General features: G+C 43.4%; 1 protein-coding gene across 2 annotated transcripts in view; it reads right to left on the reverse strand.

Moving 5' to 3' along the window:
• Positions 1-25,458, reverse strand: part of LOC132391080 (cohesin subunit SA-2-like) — a 136,219-nt gene that overhangs the window by 38,818 nt on the left and 71,943 nt on the right. For both annotated transcript variants that reach the window (XM_059963804.1, XM_059963805.1), the window contains 9 exons: positions 21,608-21,687; positions 18,915-19,022; positions 16,465-16,579; positions 15,667-15,784; positions 15,477-15,580; positions 9,751-9,843; positions 8,426-8,521; positions 4,976-5,179; positions 1,744-1,814 (listed from right to left, as the gene is read on the reverse strand). In XM_059963804.1, the coding sequence (XP_059819787.1) occupies positions 1,744-1,814; positions 4,976-5,179; positions 8,426-8,521; positions 9,751-9,843; positions 15,477-15,580; positions 15,667-15,784; positions 16,465-16,579; positions 18,915-19,022; positions 21,608-21,687 (989 nt within the window). The remainder of the gene's footprint in view (positions 1-1,743; positions 1,815-4,975; positions 5,180-8,425; positions 8,522-9,750; positions 9,844-15,476; positions 15,581-15,666; positions 15,785-16,464; positions 16,580-18,914; positions 19,023-21,607; positions 21,688-25,458) is intronic.

Here is a 25,458-nt window from a genome sequence, read left to right on the forward strand (position 1 = left end):
TTCCACAGATTATCTTCTGCACATTGCTGCTTGTCAGATTTTGTGTGCAGCTTTTTATTGTTTCTATTACATGTTTTGTTCTACTGCGAATGCCTACAAAAAATGAATCTCAGGGTAGTAGATATGTACTTTGATAATAAATTTTCTTTGAACTTTGAACGATCTGTGTGAAAAGTTGCCCCTCAAGTCCCCCTTAGATCTCCCCCCACCCTCACCTTAAAGCAACACTCTCTAGTTATGGATGCCTCTACCTGGGGAAAAGACTGGGACCATCCACCTTATCTGTGCCCCTCATGATTTTACACACGTCTCCAAGGTCACCCTTCAGTTTTCTATCCTCCAGAAAAAAAAAGGTTCCGGCTTATCCAGCCCTCGTTACTCAAATCTTCAAGCCCCAGTAAATCAAAACAAAGCTTCCACTGATTTCTCCCCCTCCCTCTTCTGTACTTTTCCATTCCCAGTTCTGGCTATCCTCTCACCTTCTTGCTTCTCCTCATCTGCCCTTCCCCTCCTACTGGTGCCCTTCCCTTTCTCCCAGGGTCCAGTCTAGTCTCCCTCCAGATTCCTCAGCTTTTTACCTTTTTCACCTATCGCTTCCCAGCTTCTCACTTCAACCCCACTTTCCCTCTCACTTGGCTTCTCCTGTCATCATCCAGCTTCTGACCTCATTTCCATCCCCTTCACCCCACCACCTATTTACCTTCCCCCTCACCTGCCTTCACCTCTACACCTATCACCATCTGGTTTGTACTCCTTTCCCTCCTCCCACCTTCTTATTCTGGCTTCTACCCTCTTCCCTTGCAGTCCTGATGAAGGGTCTCAGCCAGAAATGTCAACTGTTTACTCCACTCCACAGATACTACCTGACCTGCTGTTCCTTCAGCTTTGTGTGTGTTTAAGTGCAAATCTGGTTCTGTCATAAATGGCTGCAGGAATAGAATGCAGCATACTGTTGGAAAATTTACCGAAAATTGGAAAGGTGGAGGCTGTATAACACCGTATAAAATGACAACGCACACTAATACTGAATTGGGCTTCTCGTCAAATAGAGAGCATTTTTTACTGGAGTCTTCCATATAATTTTTCTATAATGTGGGAAACCAAAATGAGCTCTATGTTCAGTGGCCACTTTTTTAGGGGCACCTGCTTGTTAATGCAAATATCTAATCAGCCAATCATATGGCAGCAACTCAATCCCTAAAAACATGCAGACACAGTCGAGAGATTGTTGTTGTTCAGACCATCAGAATGGGGAAGAAATGTGATACAAGTGACTTCAACTCAGTGCCAGACGGGGTGGTTTGAGTATCTCAGAAACTGCTGATCTCCTGAGATTTTCACACACAACCGTCCCCGGTGTTTACAGAAAATAGTGCAAGAAACAAAGAAACATCTTGTGAGTGGCTATTCTGTGGGTGAAATTGCCTTGTTAATGAGAGAGGGTAGAGGAGAATGGTCAAGCTGACAGGAAGGTGAAAGTAACTGGAATAATCACACATTACAACAGTGACGTGCTGAAGAACATCTCTGCGCACACAACACATCAAACCTTGAAGAGGATGGGCTATAGCAGCAGAAGACCATGAATATACACTCAGTGGCCACTTCATTAGGTACAGGAGGCACCTGCTAAAGTGTCCATGGTGTGTATATTTCAATAGTAAGTGGTGATCTCCATGTCTTACACGTCATTGTCAATTTACAAACTAAATCTCAGTCCATTACTGCAAAGGTCTCACTTACTTATGGAAGGTAGTTATTCTCTTCAACGTTGACCACATTTGGTAAGATTCAGTCTCGTTGAACCGGTCTCCCTGTGGCACAATAAATCACAAATAAGGAGCTATAAAAGTCAAAAGTGGTACCATTGGGTAAGTGCCCCCAACTTTCTGTGTGACTGGGAATTAATCTAATGCTGTAGCCAAATACAAACTGACATACAAACCATCAAGGGACAAGGTTAACTGAGCATTCAGATATCACACTGCCCCCTGTAGGTTGGAGTTTTTTCTGGCTTGTAGAGCCAGGTTCTCAAAGCAAACACACTCAACATCTCAGAGGATCTGCCTGGGCCCTGCACACAAAAGCAATTATGACGAAGGCATGGCAGCGGCTATACTTCGTTAGGAGTTTGAGGAGAATCAGTACACCATCAGACACTAGAAACATAGAAAACCTACAGCACAATACAGGCCCTTCAGCCCACAAAGTTGTGCTGAACATGTCCTTACCTTAGAAATTTCTAGACTTCCCCATAGCCCTCTATTTTTCTAAGCTCCATGTACCTATCCAAAAGTCCCTTAAAAGACCCTATCGTATCCGCCTCCACCACTGTTGCCAGCAGCCCATTCCACCCACTCACCACTCTCTGATTAAAAAACTTACCCGACATCTCCTCTGTACCTACTCCCCAGCACCTTAAACTTGTGTCCTCTTGTGGCAACTATTTCAGCCCCGTGTAAAAGCATCTGTCTATCCACACGATCAATGCCTGTAGCAAATTTCTACAGATACAATTCTGACTGCTTGCATCATCACTGCTATAGATGCTTCAGAAGGTTGTAGACTCTACCAGCTCTTTCACGGGCACAAGCCTCACCTCCATCGTGGACATCTTCCAAAGATGGTGCATCAAGAAGGCAGCATCCATCACAAAGTACCCTCACCATCCAGGACATGCCCTCTCCTCATTCCTACCAACAACGCATAGCTACAGCAACCTGAAGCCCCACATTTAGGAACAGCTTCTTTCCCTCTGCCATCAGATTTCTAAATGGTCCATCAACCCATGAGCACTGTGTCACTACTCCTCTTTTGCACTATTTACTTATGTTTAGATTGTAACTTATAATATTTTTTATGTCTTGCACTGTCCAGCTCCCACAAAATAATACATTTTATGACTTATGTCAGTGACAATAAACCTGACTCTGATTATGCAACACTAGCCATTCGCTTTTCTCTCTTCTATCTTCTTGAAGACACAAGAGCTCGAAAGCCTGGAACAGCCGTTCTTCCCCACTAGACTCCCGAATCAACCACCGTTTTCACTTCTTCCTGGCAGTGCTGCCACATTCTCATATTCTTAACTTGACCTCTCATTTACTTCACTGTTGTCACTTGTACTTTGCATTGCAACATTTGCACCACTCCATTTTTGTGTTCATCACTGTACTTATTATTATCATAAGGCCATAATTCATAGGAGCAGAATTATGGCATTTGGCCCATCGAGCCTGCTCCGCTATTCTATCATGGATGATTTATTTCCCCTCTCAGGATTATTCTTCTGCCTTCTCCCTGTAACCTATAATATCCTGAATAATCAAGTACCTGTCAGTCTTCATTTTAAATATCCCCAATGATTTGGCCTCCACAGCCCTCTGTAGCAATAATTTCCACAGATTCACCACCATCTGGCTAAAGAAATTCCTCCTCATCTCTGTTTTAAAGGGATGTCCTTGTATTCTGAGGCTGTGCCCTCTGGTCCTGGACTCTTCCCGCCCCATGGAAATATTTCCTTTTTGTCCACTCCATTTAGGCTTTTCAATATTCAGGTTTTCCCCTCATTCTTCTAAACTGCAGCCAAGTACAAGCCCAGCAAACGCTCCGCATACATTAACCCTTTCATTCCTGAATCCTCTCCAATGCCAGCGTATCCTTTCACAGATATGAGCCTCAAAACTGCTGACGATACAATATTCACTGCGTGATCTTTACAAGAGCAAGTAATCATCTTGCATCCTATTGTATATGATGAGAAACTAATCTAACATAGCCTAACAAATCTTTTATAGAATCTTTGAAAAGCTGTTAGACACCCATGCAAGAACATCTCAATACCAAGAAGTACAAGTTTTATGATGGTATTGGGTTCCTGTCTGCAAAGCCCTAAACTCAAACGAAGATTTTAAACCCCATCCAATATATAGTAGATATCAATGGGTACACTCATTATAGGAAGGTTATATTATATCTCCCTACTCCTTAAGGACTAGTTTACTTCCCTGTCTAGCCTCGGTGGCGATGTTGAGGTGCCAGTACCCTTTGCTTGAGTGGTGTGCCCTTCCTGCTCTAATAAGGAGGAGATAGTTCCAACTAATGAAGTAGTTCAAACACAGTTTATTTTAAATTCAGACAAATAATTCATAACACACGATTAACAATCACAGAGAATTCCCAATTTATAAAAAATATGCAAATTACAAAATACAAAGGATTCACAAACAGAGATACAGTTCTTACAAACTGGAAAAACATACCAATGAGTTGCAGACGAATGAGTCATCCATCGCAGAAAACAAAGGTTGTGAAATAAGTCCTAGATCTTCCTTTTGTAACCCATCTCTCTGTTATTCTCCTCGACATTCCTAACAATTTCCCATCATTCCAATACTAGTTTCTACTAGATAACATCATCTGCATGTGATGTTTTCCAGATACCTTTGCTGGGACAAAGTAACTCGCACAGATGGTCTTAAAAGCCTCTGGCAAAAGAGATCCCATTCACAATGAATGCTGTGATGCATGACCCCATGTACACAAACACCCCTACTTGTAAGCAGGTTTGACCTGCTAAGCAACGTAACCCCACTGTCTAGCCTTCAGCTAATGGAGACAAGTCTCGTGGCCCTGCAAAAATGTGCCTCCAACTTCAAACTGATTGCTGCTTGCAACTTAACATTAAGGACTGGGGATGTTCTTAACAAAAAAAAAGCTGAATGAAGAATCAAATTTTAATTTTATCACCAATAACTCTGACCTTCAGAAAGGTCTTGCAGCTGTGCTAGAAGGCCAAGTTTAGCAATAAGCTTCTCGGGCCCTGGAAAGTGAGCATCATCACAGAATCAGATACAGTATGTCGCACGCTACCCGGTTTCCAAATTTGGCTTCATTGAAAAATTTGTTTCACTAGGTGATATATAAATGCAAACAATTGCTTAATTCAAAGGAGAAAAAAATATACAGCTCTCACCTTGTGAAGAAAGTCTTTCAGCAGGCGGTTGAACTTCCCCACAAGCTGGTCGAATAACTGACTCTTTGCTTGCTCTACTTGTTCGTGAGCAGCCAGCTCCTCCTTGCTAAGGAAGAGGTATGCCTTCGAACAGAACTCCAGAACTTCAGAGCCTGTCTCCTGTTCCACTATCTCCTTTATCTGCTTCAGCAGGGTACCCAAATGCTGCCAATTCCAAAAGCGAAGAAAAGACCGTGAGAAGAGCAATGGAATTCCAAACCCGAACACCCATATTTCCTTGATCTAGATTAATTTTCCAAAGATTCAAAGTACATTTATTATCAAAGAATGTATAAACTATACAACCTTGATATTTGTTTGCTTACAGGTAGCTACAAAGCATGGAACCTGAAAGAACCCAATTAAAGAAAAAAAAAGATCTCCAACATACAATGTGCAAGAGAAAGAAAAAAATGCAAATCACGCAAACAATCGAAGCAAACAACAGCATTCCAAGCCAAACTGAGTCCTCAGATCTGAATCCTGGAGCTGCCCAGAGCAGGCCCAAAGCCTCACTTATCAGTTCATCATATTAACGGGCACGGAGCATGGCAGCCAGGGCAGTCTTCATAGCCTCAGCGCCATGGAAAGAGGAGTGACCATCATGGAGAGCAGGTGAAATCGGTTCTCACCTCAGATCCTGGCACCCTGCCTTTTCAGTCTATCTGGACCGGCGTTTAAATTGACCAAAAAGCATTCAAGCAAAAGACTCCAATCTCCTGGAGAGGAGAGTGAACATCACGGAAAGCGAGCGAAAATGGCTCTTGCCTCCCAACTGAGAGGATTGTTTAGATTGTCTGAACAGCGGATCCTACCTCGCACGAGGACCCGGCCGCTGTGAAGGGCTTGGGGCCTAGACCATGCCGCCCAGCGACTCGCTCCGGGTCCTGATTTCACCACCCAGCCCAAAGCCGCTCCCAAGCTCTTCAAATCAGCTCGGCGCCCAAAACGATCCAACCTCGCATCTGGGCCAGATGTACGGGCATCAAATTTCCTCTGCCCCAGCTTCTCCTCTCGACAGCAACAGTGATCCAATCTCACAACCTAACATAACTTACCTCAGAAAAGGTGACATTGGTGATGTTTTTAGTTAGATATCTTATCTTTTTAACTACCAAGTGAGCTGCTGCACACATTCAGTGGCGCAATCTTTACTGGAAGCAATTTGCCACAGTAATGATAAGCTTAATAGCACCTGCTATTATTGAGACATAAATTATTCCATAATGTGCAATATTGTGTGAATCCTTACTCTCTGTCAGTTTCTGGAAAATTTCTGTCATCTAAACCCCAGCTTCCCAATACTGGCAAATGGCCAACAGGGTGAGAGCACTGATAGAAATGTAAACTGTTCCTGAATCTGTAAATTAACTCCCAGGATGCTGCCTGGATTGGAGAGCATGTCTTATGAGGATAGATTGAGTAAACTAGGGCTTTTCTCGTTGCAGTGAAGGAGGACGAGAGGCAACTTGATAGAGGTGTGTAAGTTGATAAGAGGCATAGACAGAGTGGATGGTCAGCCAGCAACTTTTCCCCGGGGAGGCAATGGCTATTATGTATGAGAGGGCATAATTCTAAAGTGATTAGAGGGAAGTATGGGGAGGTGCGATGTCAGGAGCAGTTTTTTTTTTACACACACACACAGAGCGGTAGGTGCGTGGAATGGCTGCTAGGGATTACTGGTAGAGGCAGATACATTCATCATCACCATTATGTGTCGTGTCATACGACGTCAGCAATCACGGTCTTTGACCATGATTGTTCTCAGCAAATTTTTCTACATAAGTGGTTTGCCATTGCCTTATTCTGGGCAGTGTCTTTACAAGACGGGTGACCCCAGCCATTATCAATAACCTTCAGAGATTGTCTGCCTGGTGTCAGTGGTCGCAAAACCAGGACTCGTGATATGCACCGGCTGCTCGTGCAACCATTCACGACCTGCTCCCGGGGCTTTACGCGACTCTGACTGGGGGGGGGGGGGGCTAAGCAGGTGCTACACCTTGTCCAAGGGTGACCTGCAGGGAAGGAGTGCCGTAACCTCCTTTAGTAGAGGCACATCTCCAAACTGCCACCCAAGCAGATACATTAGGGACAATTTAGAGGCTCTTAAATAGGCAAAATTTAAGGGCAAAAGAGAAAAGTAGGGCTATGCATTAGGCTGATCTTGGAGTAGGGTGAAAGGTTGCCATGAGATTGTGAGCTGTACTGTGCTCTGCTATGTTCTGTGTTCTAAACTCGACTTCTAGCGTCCACGTCTCCTTGATGCTCCTAGATAAACCTTCATTGCTTTTACAATTTTATTGTTCTTCAGTGGCAAGAAAGCGAAACAGCCAGCAGAAGTGCTGCTTGACGGTTCGCTGGAGTTCGAGGATGCTGCGCTAAACCAGACAGTACTGGCTGATGTGAGGATGCTCCCTATGTTGGCAGTGTAGAATTGCACCAGTATGTTCTGGGGAGATGAAATTTTACCACTTGCCTCAAGAAGTACATCCACTGTTGAGCATTTTTGTTAATGAAGAAGATATGGTTCTCCCAGATGATTCATTCCTGACCTCCGCTGTCATCTATATGGAGTTTACACGTTCTCCTTGCAACACTGTGGGTATTCTCTTGAGTAGGTTAATTGGCCACTATAAACTGCCCTGTGATTGGCAGAATTTAGGGGAAATTGAAGGGAACATGGAGAGATTAAAATGGGTTTCGTGAATGAAAATGGATGGGTGGGAGTTGGTGTGGACGTAGTAGGCTGAAGGGCCTACTTCAGTGGTGAATGACTCGATGGCCTTGTGGAGCAATAGATTAGTGTGGGGTTGCGTTGGACTAAGTGTCTTAACTTGCCTGCTCATGGAAAGTCAGTCCACAGTGGGAGGCGGGGACTGGCCTGTGTAAGGAGCACGGCAGCCCCTCTGCTCACTTCTGGTGCCGATGGTGCTTGAATCGAGTACGCAGTAACCATGTCTTAGGTTGCTGTGGACCAAGTCGATGTGTGCCATGGAGGCGGTAAACAGTGGAGGATATACTTTAGTGCAGAATGCCCATGTACACACTCGAGATAGTACTTGCCACCGTCTGTATAGTTAATGTCTGTTTTGTCCTGCCAATTCAGCCGCTCAGTTTAGTTAAGAATTTGCAACCAAGTGTAGCTTGAAGAGTCATTAAATATCTAGTGTCGTGGTCTGGTAACTTTGAGGACTTAGATAAGTACCTGTTTGACTTAGATGTTTGTTTGGTTGATTGTTTCGCCATTTGAATTGTAAATAAATAGTTAACGAGCTTACTCATAATCAGTGTCAGTTAATGAACCTGACAATCCGCTTCCCCCTTGGGGGAGATTGCTGGTGGATGCAGATTTGGTGGGAGAAAATACCCTGTTTCCCGTGCGGTGTGGCTTGAATAACGCAGTGGGCTCACCTTTTCCATTTGCACAGTACTGTAGACCTCCAGATCAAAATACTGGGGAACTTGTAGAAGGTTGAGCTTAATTGCTTTCTCCCCGTCAGCGGAATACTGCAAAATTAACGTACACAAAGTCAAATTCTAGGTTGCAACAGGCTCCAACAGCCTCATAGATCTCAAAGATTCTCATAGATACTAATCAATCAGTCTCATAGATTTGTCCATCTCTATCACACAGTTTGGTTTCCACTGCCCCGCTCCCCACGTTCTGAAGACACTAGGGTCAAGCATTGCTTCTTCTCTTGGGTACTTTGACAGGCCTCAGAGGCAGGAGGTATAGGGAAAGGGTGGGCAGGCTAGAACTTCATTCCTTGGAATGTAGGGGCAACCTTATAGAGGTGCATAAGATCCTGAGGGCACAGGTAAGGTGAATGTCCGCAGCCCTTTCTCCTAGGGACAGGGAAGCAAGAACAAGCGGGCAAAGGTTTAAGATGAGAAGAGAAAGATTTGAAAGGCGCCTGAAGGGCAACTTACTCATGCAGAGGTTCATAGATGGAATGAGTTGCCAGAGAAAGTGGCTGAGGCTGATACAACAGCCACATTTGACTATATGACATAGGAGCAGAATTAAGCCATTTCATCATGGCTGATCTATTATCCCTCCTGACCCCATTCTCCTGCCTGCACCCTGTAACCTTTGATGCCCTTACTAATCAAGAACCAATCAACCTCCGCTTTAAAGATAATGACTTGGCCTTCCCAGCCGCCTGTGGCAGTGATTTCCACAGATTCACCACACTCTGGCTAAAGGAATTTCTCCTCATCTCTGTTCTAAAGAGACATAATTCTATTTGGAGGTCTTGCCCTCTGGTCCTAGACAATACCTTTCCCCCCAGTCCCTATTGTTTAGAGGGATATGGGACAGATGTGGCAAATGAAACCAGCTTAGACAGGCACTTTGGTCAGCATGAACGAAGGCCCTGTTTCCATGTTGTATAACACTATGACTAAGGCTCTGGGCCTATGAAGAAATAACTGGCTGCATGCCCTCTGACCTCGACATTTGGCATAAACTCAGCAAGCTAGGGGCCAGCCTGCCCTCTGAACCAAAATAGAGTCACAGCACAGACACAGGCCATTCAGCCTATCTAATCTATGCTGACCATGGCGCCCACACAGTTAGTCCCTAATTCCTGCATTCGACCCATATTCCCTTAAGCTCCGCCCTTCCATGTACCCGTTCTTAAATGATGCTGTTGTGTTTGACTCAAGCACTGCCTATCTCAAGTCATATACACACTGCCCTCTGTGTGGAAATGAGGTGCAGCCTCCACACAAACCTTAGCCAGCAGCTGTGGAAGTGCCACAATGAAATGTTCCGTGAGCTTTGCTCGATCGTCCGTCTGGGACTTCCTCTCCTTTACCATCTGAACCTAAAGTAGACGACAGATCCTCATTAATTATCATTGTAGCAGGTGTTGTCTAAAAAGAGAAAGAATACAGATGCATGGAGTATGCCTGTTCACAGTCACTGGGAGAGAGCCGTCGGATCTGGTGTGCTCCACCGGGGGGCGCTGTGACACGGCATCCAGGCTGGGGTCTGTGCTGCCCCCTGGTGTGCGCTCAGCAGACAACAAGCTTTTTTTTTAATGGTACTGTATCTCACATGTGCTTGCTGCCTTGTGCATGCTTTGTGCTGTGTGTGACTGTTGGGTCTGTGTTTTGCACCTTGGCCCCAGAGTAGCACTGTCTTGATTGCCTGTATTCAAGTACAGTTGAATAACAATTAAACATGAATTGAATTGATTTGAATAGAACAGCCCTTCAGTCCATGATATTGTGCCAATCATTATACCTATTCCAAGATCAACCTAACATTTTCCTCCACTATTCTTTCATCGATGTGCCTATCTAAGAGTCACAAGGGTCCCTAATATATCTAACTCTATCACCACTCATGGCAGTGCAATCCACACACTTTCCACTCATGTCAGTGTGGAGGATCAGAGGGATCTTGGGGTCCAAGTCCGTAGGACACTCAAAGCTGCTACACAGGTTGACTCTGTGGTTAAGAAGGCATACGGTGCATTGGCCTTCGTCAATTGTGGGATTTAATTTAAGAGCCGAGAGGTAATGTTGCAGCTGTATAGGACCCTGGTCAGACCCCACTTGGAGTACTGTGTTCAGTTCTGGTCGCCTCACTACAGGAAGGATGTGGAAACCATAGAAAGGGTGCAAGGGAGATTTACAATGATTTTGCCTGGATTGGGGGCACAGAGTCTTACCATTAATACTGTATTTTGCCATCATATTTGACCTACCAAAATGAACCACTTCACACTTATCTGGGTTAAACTCTATCTGCCACTTCTCAGCACAGTTTTGCATCCTATCAATGTCCCGCTGTAACCTCTGACAGCCCTCCACACTATCCACAACACCCCCAACCTTTGTGTCATCAGCAAACTTACTAATCCATCCCTCCACTTCCTCATCCAGGTCATTTATAAAAATCACCATCTCTCTCTCTGTGCCTCTCAGTCGGTGCTGTCGGAGGATGGTGTCGGAGTCTTGGGCCTCGGGCAAGGTTTACCCAATGCGGTTTGTGGATTGGACTCTGTAGTTCATGTTATGATGAGATACAAACACGAGAAAATCTGCAGATGCTGGAAATCCAAAGCAAAACACACAAAATGCTGGAGGGACTCAGCAGGCCAGGCAGCATCTATGGAAAAGAGTAAATAGTCGACATTTTGGGCTGAGACACTTCATCAGGATGCTGATGAAGGGTTTCCATAAGACCATAGACCTTAAGACATAGCAGCAAATTTCGCCCATTTGGTCCATCCAGTCTGTTCGACCATTCAATCATGGCTGATCCTTTCTTCCCCCTTCTCAGCCCCACTCTCCACCTTCTGCCCATAATCTCTGATGCCATGGCCAATCAAGAACCTATACATCTCTGCTTTAAATACACCCAACAACCTGGCCTCCACTGTTCCCTGTGGTAACAAATTCCACAAATTCACCACCCTCTGGCTAAAGAGATTTCTCTGCATCTCTGTTTATGGATGCCCCTCTATCCTGAGTTTATGTCTTCTAGTCCTCAACTCTCCCACCATGGGAAACGTCCTCTCCACATCTACTCTATCTAGACCTTTCAACATTCGAAAAGTTTCAATGAGATTCCCCCTCATCCTTCTAAATTCCAGTGAGTACAGACCCAGAGCCATTAAAAGTTCCTCATATGATAACTCTTTCATTCCCGGAATCGTCCTTGTGAACTTCCTCTGAACCTTGCTCAATGCCAGAAAACCTTTTCTCAGATAAGGAGACCAAAACTGTTCACAAAACTCAAGCAGAGACCGCACCAGTGCTTTATAAAGCCTCAGCATCGCATCCCTGCTCTTATAATCTGGACCTCTTGAAATGATTATATTTGCCTTCTTCACCACCAACTAATCCTGCAAGTTAACGCTTAGGGATTCTGCACAAGGATTCCCAAGTCCCTTTGCATCTCAGATTTGCCAAAGTGCATGACCATGCATTTTCCAACATTGTATTTAATTTGCCACTTTCTTGCCCATTCTCCTAATGTCTGTCCTTCAGCAGCCTTCCTGTTCCCTCAACACCACGTGCTTCTCCACCAATCTTCATTTCATCTACAACAAAGCCATCATTGATATACAGCACAAAAATAAGCGGCCCTAACACCAACCCCTGCGGAACACCACTAGTCACTGGCAGCCAACCAGAAAAGGATCCATTTATTCCCACTCGCTGCCTCCGACCAATCAGCCAATGCTCTAATCTTGCCAGTAACCTTCCTGTAATACCATGGCCTGTTAACTTGTAACCTTGTCAAAGGCCTTCTGAAAATCCAAATATACAACATCCACTGCATCCCCTTATCTATCCTACTTATAATCTCCTCAAAGAATTCCAACAGGTTCGTCAAGCAAGATTTTCCCTTAAGGAAACCATGCTGACTTTGTTGTATATCGTCCTGCGTCAAGTATTCCATAACCTCATACTTAACAACTTCCCAGTCACTGAGGTTAGGCGAACTGGTCTATAATTTCCTTTCTGTTGCCTTCCTCCTGTCTTAAAGAGTAAAGTGACATTTGCAATTTTCCAGTTCTCCGGAATCATGCCAGAGTCTAATTATTTTTGAAAGATCATTACTAATACCTCCACAATCTCTACCGCTACCTCCTTCAGAACCCAAGGGTGCAGTTCATCTGGTCCAGATGACTTATGTAACCTTCGGTCTTTCAGCACCTTCTCCCTCGTAACAGTAACTGCACTCACTTCTCTTCCCTCACACCCTTCAACATCTGTCTCACTACTAGTATCTTCCACAGTGATGCAAAACACTCATTTAGTTCATCTGCCATCTCCTTGTCCCCTGTTATTATTTCTCCAGCCTCATTTTCTAGCATTCCTATATCCACTCTCAGCTGTCTTTTATTTTTTATTTACTTGAAAAGGCTTTTTTTTTTTATCCACCATGATATTGTTTGCTAGCTTGCTTTAATATTTCATTTTTTCCTTCCCAATGATTTTTTTGTGCTTTCTGTAGGTTTATAAAAGTTTCCCAATCCTCTGTCTTCTCATTAATTTTTGCTCTGTTGTATGCACTCTCTTTTGCTTTTACATTAGATTTGACTTTGCTCGTCAGCCACGGTTGTACTAGTTTGCCTTCAGAGTATATCTTTGTTTTTGGAATACATCTATCCTGCACCTTCTTCATTTTCCCTAGGAACTCAAGTCATTGTTGCTCTGCTGTCAGCCTTACCAGCATTTCCTTCCAATTTACTTTGGCCAACTCCTCTCTCATTCCACTGTAATTTCCTTTACTCCACTGAAATACTGCTGCATCAGACTTTACTTTCTGCCTATCAAATTTCAAGTTGAACGCACTCATATTGTAATCACTGCCTCCTAAGGGTTCCTTTACCTTATGCTCGCTAATCGCCTCCAGTTCATTAAATAACACCAAAACCGGTTTAGCTGATCCCCTGGTAGGCTCAATGACAAGCTGTTCTAAAAATCCATCTCAGAGGCATTCAACAAATTCACTCTTTTCAGATCCATTGTGAACTTGATTTTCCCAATCTACTTGCATGTTAAAATCTGCCATGACTATCATAACATTGTCCTTTTGACTTGCCTTTTTCTATTCCCCGTTGTATTCTGTAATCCACATCCTAGCTACTGTTTGGAGGCCTGCGTATAACTGCCACCAGGGTCTTTTTATCCTTGCAGTTTCTTAGCTCAACCCGCAAGGATTCAACATCTTCTGATCCTCTGTCACATCCAATAATTTGATGCCATTCTTTACTAGCAGAGCCACGCCACCCACTCTGCCCAACTTCCTGAAACATCAACATGAGGAAATCTGCAGATGCTGGATATTCAAGGGTCCTGACGAAGGGTCTCTGCCCGAAACGTCGACTGTACTTCTTCCTATAGATGCTGCCTGTCTTGCTGCGTTCCAGCAGCATTTTGTGTGTGTTTCCTGAAACGTCGACTGTTTACTCCTTTCCATAACTGTTGCCTGGTCTGCTGAGTTCATCAAGTATTTTGTGTGTGTTGCTTATGACAGTTTATGTTTTATGTTTCTTTTTTTTTATTGCTATTCGGTGCGATTTTGATCGGGGAACGAGGACTGGCTCTGTAACCTTCAGTCAACGAAAGACACAGTGCTAAACTGAACTAAACTGATCACCAGGCTAATTCTTAGGATGAGGAAGTTGTTTAATGATGAAGATCTAAAAAAGATGTATCAGTATTCATTAGCGTTTAGGAAGGTGATGTTATTGAAAGAGGTAGGAATCTACAGGAACTTGACACAGTAGATAGTGAGATTATTTCCACTACTGGGAGACCTCAAATTAGGGAACATTGTTGCAAGATTAGAAAGCAGTTACTTAAAATTGATATGTGTAGAAACAACTTCTCACGGAATAGAAAGAGACCTTTTGGCCCCACAGATTCCTGGGCTTCAATATCTCGGACTACAAGGTGGCCCCCATTTTTCAAACATTTGGTTTACGACAGCTCGCTGTTACGAAAGACCTATATTAGTGCCTGTTTTCGATAATCAAAGAGGATTTTCGCTTTTACGAAAAAAAGACACCCCCTTTATACGTGTGTTTACCCTAGGAAAGACTACCATGACCGTGAAGCCTTGTGAGGGCAGTTATGTGCGCGTGTGTGTACGTGGTGATTTTTTTTTCTCCAAATCGATTTTGGCTCTCTGCCTTCCCTATTTTGATAAGTGAAACTACACTGTACATACAATATTTCTACTTTATATAGCTGTGTCTTTATCATATCTTTCCAGCTTTTACTATATGTTAGTGTTATTTTAGGTTTCATGTACTACTTGGTATGATTTGGGAGGTTATTTTTTGGGTCTGGGAACTCTCAAGAATTTTTCCCATATAAATTAATGGAAATTGCTTCTTCACTTTACGACAGGTTTCAAAGGAACACTCCACCTTTGGATAGCAGGAGAAACCTGTATCTACCTTGGGCCAAACATATTAATGCAATCGCAACGAGGGCTCTACTTCATTAGGAGTTCCAGGAGATTTGGTTTATCACCAAAGACTGTTGCAAATTTCTACAGATGTACCGTGAAGAGAATTCTGACTGCTTGCATAACCACATGGTAAAGAGGCTCCAAAGCACAGAGGCTGGAGACTCAGCCAGCTCCATCGCCACCACCTATACATTTCAAAAGGAAGGCAGCATCCACCATCCATCATTAAGAACCTTCACCAGCCGAGACCAGCCCTCTGCTCGGTACTCCTATCAGAGAGGAGGTACAGGAGCCTGAACACCCACACTGCATGTTTTAGAAACAGCTTCTCCTCTACCATCAGATTTCTGAACCCGTGGACACTATGTCACTATTCATCTTCGGTGCTATTTATTTTTTTATATTGCAATTCACAGTCATTCTTTTATGTCTTACACTGTAGTGCTACCACAAAACAATAAATGTCACGGCATGTGGCAGTGATGTTAACTCTGTTCTGGTTCTGAAGAGACTAACCTTCTTTCCCAAGCACCTGCCACCGGGAGGGAGGCCCTCTGCCGCCTGCCGAATCGAGCCCAGCATGATCTCCACCAGTCCCTTCTTCTGTAGATTAGAGAAACCTGGAAGACAGCAGAACCTCAAGAGTAACAATGCTTTCAGAACGACCGCGATGACCTGAGAGCTGGCCCTCACACAACTTCCTCACCTTTCTCTCCCATGCTGCCATCTTCTAGCAGTATTGCCGTCATGGACTCCCAGTCCTTCAGTAGGAACGCTGAGTGATCCCAGAGGCTGTCAACGAGGTAGGCTGAATGGGTGTACCCCTGAAGAGAATACATAGTAACAAGGAGTTTACGGGTGTCATCTTCAAACTGAGATCTTGTCCTTAAAGCAGGACCCCATAAGACGAATCTATGGCACACCTGTCCAAGATGGCACATACCAAGAATTTTGTAGGCGTGTGTTATACAGCACTACCTATCAATTCTTTAAATCCCACTCATTTACAGTGCCTCAGTAAAGCAGCCAACAGAATCAAAGGTCCCACTTCTCTTTTCTCCCCTCTTCCACTGGGCAGAAGGTACAAAAGCCTGAAAACATGCACCACTAGGCTCAAGAACTCTTCTACCCCACTATTATAAGACTATTGAAAGGTTCCCTCGATAGACCCCTGACCTCACGATCTCATTATGATGTTGCACCTTATCGTTTACCTGAACTGCACTTGCTCTGCGACTGTTATATTTTACTCAGCATTGTTATTGTTTTAGCTTGTCCTACCCGTGTGCTGTGTATTCATGTCATCTCTATGAGCAGAATACAAGAAAAGCTTTTCACTGCGTTTCGGACATGGTATAACAATACGCTAATTCTAATTCCAGTTCCGTTCTGTAGGTAGAGATGGCATTCCAATCAACACAACTCACACTTCAGTAGTCGTGACTCTCAATCCTTTCCCCAGTATGATACTTAATCCTATAATACGGCCAAATGTTAATCCCACCTCACTCTCCAGATAGAAGTTCACCAGAGTCTTTAAGTGGCTGATGTTACAGGTGGCACTCTCCTTTCTCTCAGTCAATTCATCTTGAAATTCAGAATCCTGACTGCAAAACAACCTGAAAAACAAACATTTCATATGATTAGAGGGTCTCAGGTTTCTTTGTCAAAAAAGCAACATTTATAGGATTGTCAAAGCAGCATGGTAGCATAGCGGTTTGCGTACCATCATTCCAACAGCAGTGACCGGAGGTTCAATGCCACCACTATCTGTGTTCTCCCTGGAACCGCATGGGCTTTAGAACATTGAACACTAAACCACAGTTCAGGGTCCTGCAGCCCACAACATCATGCCAAACTCTTAACCTTTTCTTACATAGATCTACATAGACCTCCATTTTTCTATCATCCATCAAAGGGTTTCCTAAATGTCCTTAATATCTGCCTCTGCCACCATCCCTGGCAGGGCATTTCACGCACCCACAACTCTCAGTGCAGAGAACTTAACGCTGAACTCCTCCCTATACTTTCCTCCCTATGCCCCTGGCATTAGCCATTTCCATCGTGGGGCAAAAGTCTCTGGCTATTCCACTCTAGCACTGCCCCTCATCATCTTGTACACCTCTCGTTTTCTTTCACTCCAAAGAGAAAGGCCTTAGCACACTCAGCCTATCATAAGACATGCTAACTAATCCAGGCAACATCCTGGTCAAACTACTACATCCTTCCCTTACTGGAGTGACCAGGACTGAGCACAACATTCCAAGTGTGGTCTAACCAGGGCTTTATAGAGCTGCAACAGTAACTCACGACACTTGAAATCAATCCCCGAAATACTGAAGACCAACATACCATACACCTTCCTAACCACCCTATCAACCTGCACAGCATCTTTGAGGGATCTATTGACATGGACCCGAAGATCCCTCTATTCCTCCCCCCGCCAAGAATCCTGCCATTAACCCTGTATTCTGCCTACAAATTTGACCTTTCAATGTGAATCATTTCATAGCCTCCGGGTTGAACTCCATCTGCCACTTCTCTGCTCACTGTGCATCCTGTCAATATCCTGTTGCGTCCTACGACAGCCTGACTCAATCCCACCAGCCTTCATGTCATCTGCAAACTTACTAAACCACCCTTCCACTTCTTTATCCAAGTTATTTATAAACATCATAAAGAGTAGGTGTCCCAGAACATATCCCTGTGGAACACCCCTGTCACTGATCTCCAGACAGAATCCAGGGGCAAGCCAATTCTGAATCTAACCAACCAAGTTTCCCTGGATCTCATGCCTACAGACTTTCTGAGTAAGACCACCATGGGAAAACTAATCAAATGCTTTACTAAAATCCATATACATCACATCCACTGCTCTGCCTTCATCAGTGTGCTTTGTCACATCCTCAGAGAATTCAGTCAAGCTCGTGAAGCATGATCTGTCCCTCACCAAGCCATGCTGACTATCCCTAATCAGACCGCTTGCTCAAATGATCATCAATCCTGTCTCTAAGAACTTCCTCTAATAATTTGCCCACCACTAAAGTAAGATTCACTGGTCTAAAATTCCCTACTCCCTTTCTTGAACAAAGGAATAGTATTTGAAACCCTCCAATCAGCTGGTACTACTCCTGTGGCCAATGAGGACACAAAGATACTGCAGGGTGTTCCAGTTTTCTCCCATATCCCAAATACATGTGGCTTAGTAAGTTAATTGGTCACATGGGTATAACCAGGAGGCACCGGCCCATTGGACCCAAAGGACCTGTTAATGCGCTGTTTCTTTAAATAAGTTAATTTCATTAAATGCACTCATAAGACCATAAGACATAGGAGCAGAATTATCAAGTCTGCTCCTCCATTCCATCATGGCTGATTAATTATCCCTCTCAACCCCATTCTCCTGCCTTCCCCGGTAACCTTTGATGCCCTTATTAATCAATAATCTAACAACTGCATTTTTAAATATACCCAATGACTTGGCCTCCACAGCTGTTTCTGGCAATAAATTCCACAGATTCACAATACTCCAGTTAAAGAAGTTCTTCCTCATCTCTGTTCTCAATGAACATCCCTCTAATTCTGAGACAGTACCCTCTGGTCCTAAACTCTCTAACAAAAGGAAATATCCTCCCAACATCCACTCTATCTAGGCCTTTCAACATTTGATAAGTTTCAATGAAATGGCCCCTCATTCTTCTAAAAATCAGGAATTGGAACTCAAGGGAGAAAGAGGTTAGAAATGGAATGGCAGAAGAACAGGGTCCACTGTGCACTAGGAGTTGAAGCAAGCTGGGAATTACATTGGCTCATCTGTTCCAGTTGGCTTGGAACCTCTGGTTCCCATGATCACTTCTTTCTCCGAGGCCTCTCCTCTCCTGTGAATGACCAATGCGAGAACAGAATGAGATGTTCTGGCCCCTCATCGGGCTCGTTGAAAAGATCCATACTTACTTCCTATGCAGGAATTCTCCAGCAGCCACAGCAACGGGCCTGTGTGCCGAGTACACAAAATGGTAGAGCTGCTCGCAGTCTACTGAAGTCAATGCATCTTCGCAGTTCCTACAGAAAATCATGAACAGAGAAGTGCCAGTGTTTTAATCTGAGTTTTGAGTACAGTGCTCCAACATTTTTATGACCATTGCAACGTTTCCTCTCTGTTCCGACAACGGATCTTCAACCTGAAACATTCTGTTTCTCTTTCCACAAATGCTGCCTGACCTGAATTCTTCCAGCAATTCTTGTTTTTATTTCAGACTTCCCAGCATCCATCTTGATTTTTATTTACACCAACTACCTCATTAACCATTTCCTTTAAGACCCTGGGACACATGATCTTGTTGGTTCCCAATTCCAACAATTTCCTCAGCAACTCTATCAGAGTGATTCCAATTGTCCCAAGTTCTGCCCTTCCAATTCATGACTTAAAGCATTTCCAGCTTGTATGCTATATGTGAAGACTGATGCAAAATACTTCATAATTCTCTATTATTAATTCTCCATAAGAACAAGCTTCACGTTGTAAATTCTCTTTTTGATATCTTACACTCCGATTTTTTTTCAACTCTAGCTAACTTTCCCGACTGGATTTGACCTCTGATCCCTGGAATAATCAAGTGTAGGATGCTGGACTGCTACTCCACTCCTCTAAAGCTACTGCTGTTAGTGCAACCTAGTGTTACATAATGGGAAGGAACGAGAGTGCCTTAACTTGTTAAGAGTCTAGGATAAAATTGAACGGTCAGGCATTCAATTTTAATTCAATTCAGTCAACTGGATTTCTACAGGATAGAAGGGAATGGAAGCTATTTTGAACAAATGGGCCTTATCATGAGCAAGAACATATTGAAATTGAGTTATGAGCTAGAACTAATTGGTAAGTGTTACATATCACTGAAAAAGTAAGGAACTTCTATTGATACACCAGAGAAAGCATCGTAGCTGGATGTGTCATGGATTGGTACGGTAACTGCCCAGCACGTAACTGCAAGAAACTGCAGAGAGTAGTGGACAAAGCTCATAGAAACCAGCCTCCCCCTCCATAACTCTGTCTTTAGGTCAGTAAAAAAGCCAGCATAATCAAAGACCCCACCCCACTCTCTCCCCCCTCTTCCCTCATGCACAACTTACAAAAGACTGAAGGAATGGTCTGTAATGCCCTGGCTCACATGGTTCATAGTTTGTCTCTGTTATGCTCTCCTGTTCTCTGTGTAAGCTGCTTGTCTGGGTTACCGTTGAAGATGAGAGATAGGAGAAACGTGTGCCATCCTTTTGGGATGAACGGATTCAGGGGAAGTTTCACTGCTGAGGGACACTAAGGTTGGGCTTGGGGTTGTTTTGAGAGGGAAGAAGAGAGAAGATGCCAGAGAGAAGAGGTTGGAGGAGTCGACCCGGAGTGGGGTCATGGTTCGATGAAGCCCGGGGAGATCGAAGGAGGATCAGCAAAGGGGAAACCCTGAGCTCCAACTTGTGCACATTAGACTGTTGCATTTAAATGGGCCCTTTTCTTTTTTTTTCCTTTTTCTTTACTAACCCTTCAGTCAAATTAAGAATTATAAAGCTAAATCTTTTAATCGTATGCATTGTACTGTCTGTTAATTTGTGGTACTTATTTGTAAAAGTGTAACAAATCATGCAGCACCCATACAAACGGGGGGATTTGGGGGGGGGGGGGGGCCTGCACCTCAATCTCCCATGTTTGGAGAGTGTCTTCCTTACACTTATGCAGCCGACAGAACCAGCTCAGGAACAGCTTTGACTCCGGTGTTAAATGACTACTGAATGATTCCTATTAGGACTCTTGACCTCACAATCTACCTTGTCAGGATCCTGCACTTTACTGTCTACCTGCACTGCACTTTCTTTGGCCCTGTTACACTTCATTCTACATTTTTATTGTTTTACCTTGTTCTACCTCAATGATGATCTGATCTGAATGAACAGTACACAAGTCAAGCTTTTTTACCGCACCTGCGTACATTTGACACTAACAAACCAATTCCAATTCTAATTGTGCAAATCCCAAAACATTCCCATTCCTGTTCCAATGTGCCTTGTACCAAGATGAGGCTATCCTCAGGGTAGTGGAGCAACACCTGACATTCCGTCTGAGTACTCTCCGACCGGATGGCATGAATATCAATTTCTCCTTCCAGTTAACAAATCCCCCACCCTCTTCTCTTCATCTCTCTGACCTTTCACTTCTTCTCACCTGCCTATTACTTCTCCTGGGTCCCCTCCTGCTCCCCTTCTCCTATCATCCACTCTCCACGCCTATCAGATACTTTCTTCCCCACCCCTTGACCTTACCCACACACCTGGCTTTGCCTACCATCTTCCAGCTAGCCTCTTTCCCTCTTCCACCCCCCCCCCCCAACGTTTCACTCAGCCATCTCCACTCTTCCCTCTCAGTCCAGAAGAAGGGTCTCGGCCTGAAACACCGATTGTTTACTCTTTTCCATAGATGTTGCCTGGCCTGCTGAGTTCCTGTAGCATTTTGCATGTGATGCTTTGGATTTCCAGCATCTGCAGATTTTCTCATATTTGTGAAATCCCAAAATGGTTAGGATCACTATTATTCCAAAGGTGCTGACATAATTGGGAAAATACCCATGTTATCAGAAATCAATAAGGAGGCAATTACTCACTCCAACATGAGAGTTAACACCTTAATTGCTTGTACAGCTACTTCACTTTCAGTGTCCAGAGTCATTGATTTGATTCTGTCCTGTTGGAAAGGAAAAGGACACGGTGTGGTTAGGAGATTTCAAACAGTTAAACTGGGGCCCACTCACTAAAAAGAACAGTGGATATGACCTCCACAGTTGTGATTGCATTTGTAATATTTTACTGTTCAAATAATAATTCAAGAATTGCAGTAATCCAATCAGTGGTGTTATGTTTTGTAACTCATAAACATGAAGCTAATTGAAATAAAAAATACGGAAGTCCAGAATGCATTCACGTTAGTTTCGTTTTTACTTTTAGCAAGGCATGCACTCATGACATGGTGGCATTATAATGAATGCCATTTACGTACTTTTACAACTAACCTGTAATTATTTATTTAAATAAGAATGCTTAATCAAACAATATATTTACATTATTACTCAAATATTACTGAAATAGTAAAGACGCAACAAGTGACCAGCCGATTAGATACAGGAATGGAACTCAGCGTGACCTTCTTCCCATCCACTTCTAGGCTTGATGTGCTGTGTACTCATAAATGTTCTTCTGCCTGCACTGTTGTAACTTGTGGTAATGAGTGTTACTGTCAACTTGAACCAGTCTGACCTCCCTCATTAACAAAGTCTTTTCACCAGCAGAACTGCCACACACCTTTTTTTTGTTTTTCAGACCACTCTCTCCCAACATCAAGGCAGTCTCAAGCAAATGCTCGCAACCCATTGGCACAAGGGATATTAACATCTTATGCTTTCTTGATTTTTGTGAACTCTAGATTCTGTTGTGTGTAAAAATCCCAGGAGATCAGTAGTTTCTGTAACCAACAATAATTCTATAGTCGAAGTCAGTAATAGAACACTGGAAGAGGCCTTTCAGCCCACAATGCTGTACTGTTCCAATTAAATTAGTAATCAAATGAGCAAACTAACTAATCCACTCTGTCTATACAATATCCATATCTATCCCTTTTTACACTCCCTGTGTAAAAACTAGCCCTTCACATCGCCTTTGAAATTAACCCCTTTCATCCTAAAGGCATGCCCTCTGATATTAGACATTTCAACCCTGAGAAAAAGATATTATCTTTCTACTCTATTTATGCTTCTTATAATCTTATAAACTTCTATCAGATCTCCCTTCAGCCTCCGCCGCTGTAGAGAAAACAACTTAAGTTTGTAAAAAACACAAAATGCTGGCAGAACTCAGCAGGCCAGACAGCATCTATGGGAGGAGGTGGTGACGACGTTTTGGGCCGAAACCCTTCATCAGGAGGGAAACCCCATAGATGCTGTCTGGCCTGCTGAGTTCTGCCAGCATTTTGTGTTTTTTATTTATTTCCAGCATCTGCAGATTCACTCGTGTTAACTTAAGTTTATCCAACCTTTTGTTATAGCAGGTGCACTCTAATCCAGGCAGCATCCTAGTAAACCTCATCTGCACTCTCTCTAAAGACGACATCCTTCCAATAATGGGGTGACCAGTACTGCATGCAATACTCCAGACGCAGCCTGACTAGACTATTACAAAGCTGCAGCATAACTTGCAGACTCCTGAATTCATGCCTCAACTAACGAAGGCAAGCATATTATATACCTTCTTAACTACCCTGTCAACTTGGGTAGCCACTTTCAGGAAGCTCTGAACTTGGACTGCAACGACATCCTGCTCTTCAACATTGTTAGTCTTTCCATTAACAGAGTCTTGTCTCTTTACGCTTTTACGCTTGACCTACTAAGGTGCAACACCACATTTGTCAGGGTTAAACTCCATCTGCCTATATCTGCAACTGGCCTGTACCTCATTGTATTCTGGGCCAGTGTTATAAGCTATCCACAACACCATTAATCTGAAAACTTACTAAGCCACCCATTTACAATTTCATCCAGGTCACTTACAAACATCACAAGCAGCAGAGGTCCAAGTACAGAGTCCTGCGGAACACCATGAATCAGACTAGTGTATTTAATATTTCAGTAATACTTGAGTAATCTTTGATTAAGCATCCTTGTTCATTTAAATAATTCATAATGGGTTATATGTAAAAATGCATGAATCGCATACAGCATGATGCCACCATAGGATATGTGCATGCCTCATTTAAAGTAAAAGACAAAATTAAACTTGCATCTTTCAGGTCTCTTGTTTTCCTTTGAATTAGTTTAATGTTTTTAAAGTTACAAAAGAAACCCAGACCTCCAGTTAGACTAAGTTCCTTTGACCACTATTCTGTTTTCTGCAGGAAAGCCAGTTCTGAATCCAAATGACCAATTCACAATGGATCCACTGCATCTTCATCTTCCAGATGAGCCTCCTATGAGGGAACTTGACAAACACCTTACTAAAATCCATTTAAACAACATCCACAGCTATACCTTCATCAATCACCTTGATGAGTCACCTCGTCAAAACAACTCAATCAAGTTAGTAAAACACAATTTGCCCCACACAAGGATGTGCTGGCTCTCCTTCATTAAACCGTGGCTTTCCAAATGCTCATAAATCTTATCCCTAAGCTCTCCAGTAACTTCCCCTATCATTGATGTAAGACTCATCAGTCTATAGTTTCCAGAATTATTCCTGGCTCCCTTCTTGAATAATGGAACAACATTAGATCACAATTCTTCCCCTTTCTGCTGATTGGTCTGAATAACAACTGAACCTTTTGGCCATGCTGGCGTGCTTTTAGTCATCAAGTTGCTGACACATGATTGACTGATTAGATATTTGCATTAACTAGCAGGTGTACAAGTGTACCTAATGAAACAGCCACTGAGTGTATTAACTGCTTTTTAAACACACTTATACTATAGGTCATGTGAAGCTCTTGAACAGATTAATTATTGTATGCACTAACATATACTAGGGTCTGTCAGTTAAATAACCCAGTACACAGGCCTGCACACATTGACACAACATTGGTTTTGAAAAATCTAACAAACTCCCATCTAGACACCACTTTCAGGACAGAAAACCTCCCTTCACAGATATGTTATCAGACAGAGTATGACTGAGTTGCATAAGGAAATACAGATGCAGGAGTTAAGTTTAATGGGTCAGAAAGAACTAAAGGAGAAAAAGGAGGAAGTTCCAGAGCTTAGGGTTCAGTCCCCAGCTCTGGAGATGTTAAGTTTAAGACGACTAGGAGAGTTCCAAGGCTGGAGGAGAATTGTGCTGGAATCAAAGATAGCTTCCACTCTAGTTTTGTGGGTTCTCATATGGATTTTGAGGTCAACATGGGATCCACATACACTTCCACAGAACGGGGAGGGTTATGGGTAGCTTGTGTGGTAGGCTGCTCCTTCCTCTGCTAATGCAGCTCTACATGCTCCCACTACAAGGTCTTAAACTTCCCAATACCATCTCCAGTTTCACTGACTAGAGTTTCTAAAGGTCAGTGCACTCCATTGAGTTACAGTGTGCAAATTGGCTTCTTTGTCATCCTGTCTACATGCAATTTCACTTTTTGCGAACCATGCACTTGAAGGCCAGTGGCCTACCCAATAGAGTCAACTGGGTGAATTCAAAGAAAAGAAGGAGCTGGCTCTAGAGGGATTTGGCTCAACTGCCACACCACACTCGAGAAACTTCACCATAAAAATGGGATTATCTCTAGTATCCAGGGTAACTGGATTATCCCTAGTGTCCAGGCCCATCATTACTCTCATTCAGCCAAAACAATAATCAGCACATTATCTGATTGATATTGCAGTGAGATTTTGCTGTATGCAAATTTTCTGCTCTGCTTGGAACTCGGCAGGTCAGGCAGAATCCATGGAGAGGAATAAACAGTCGACAGTTCAGGTTGAGATCT

This window comes from Hypanus sabinus, chromosome 3, assembly GCF_030144855.1.
Source record: "Hypanus sabinus isolate sHypSab1 chromosome 3, sHypSab1.hap1, whole genome shotgun sequence".
In the NCBI taxonomy this organism is placed as follows: domain Eukaryota; kingdom Metazoa; phylum Chordata; class Chondrichthyes; order Myliobatiformes; family Dasyatidae; genus Hypanus; species Hypanus sabinus.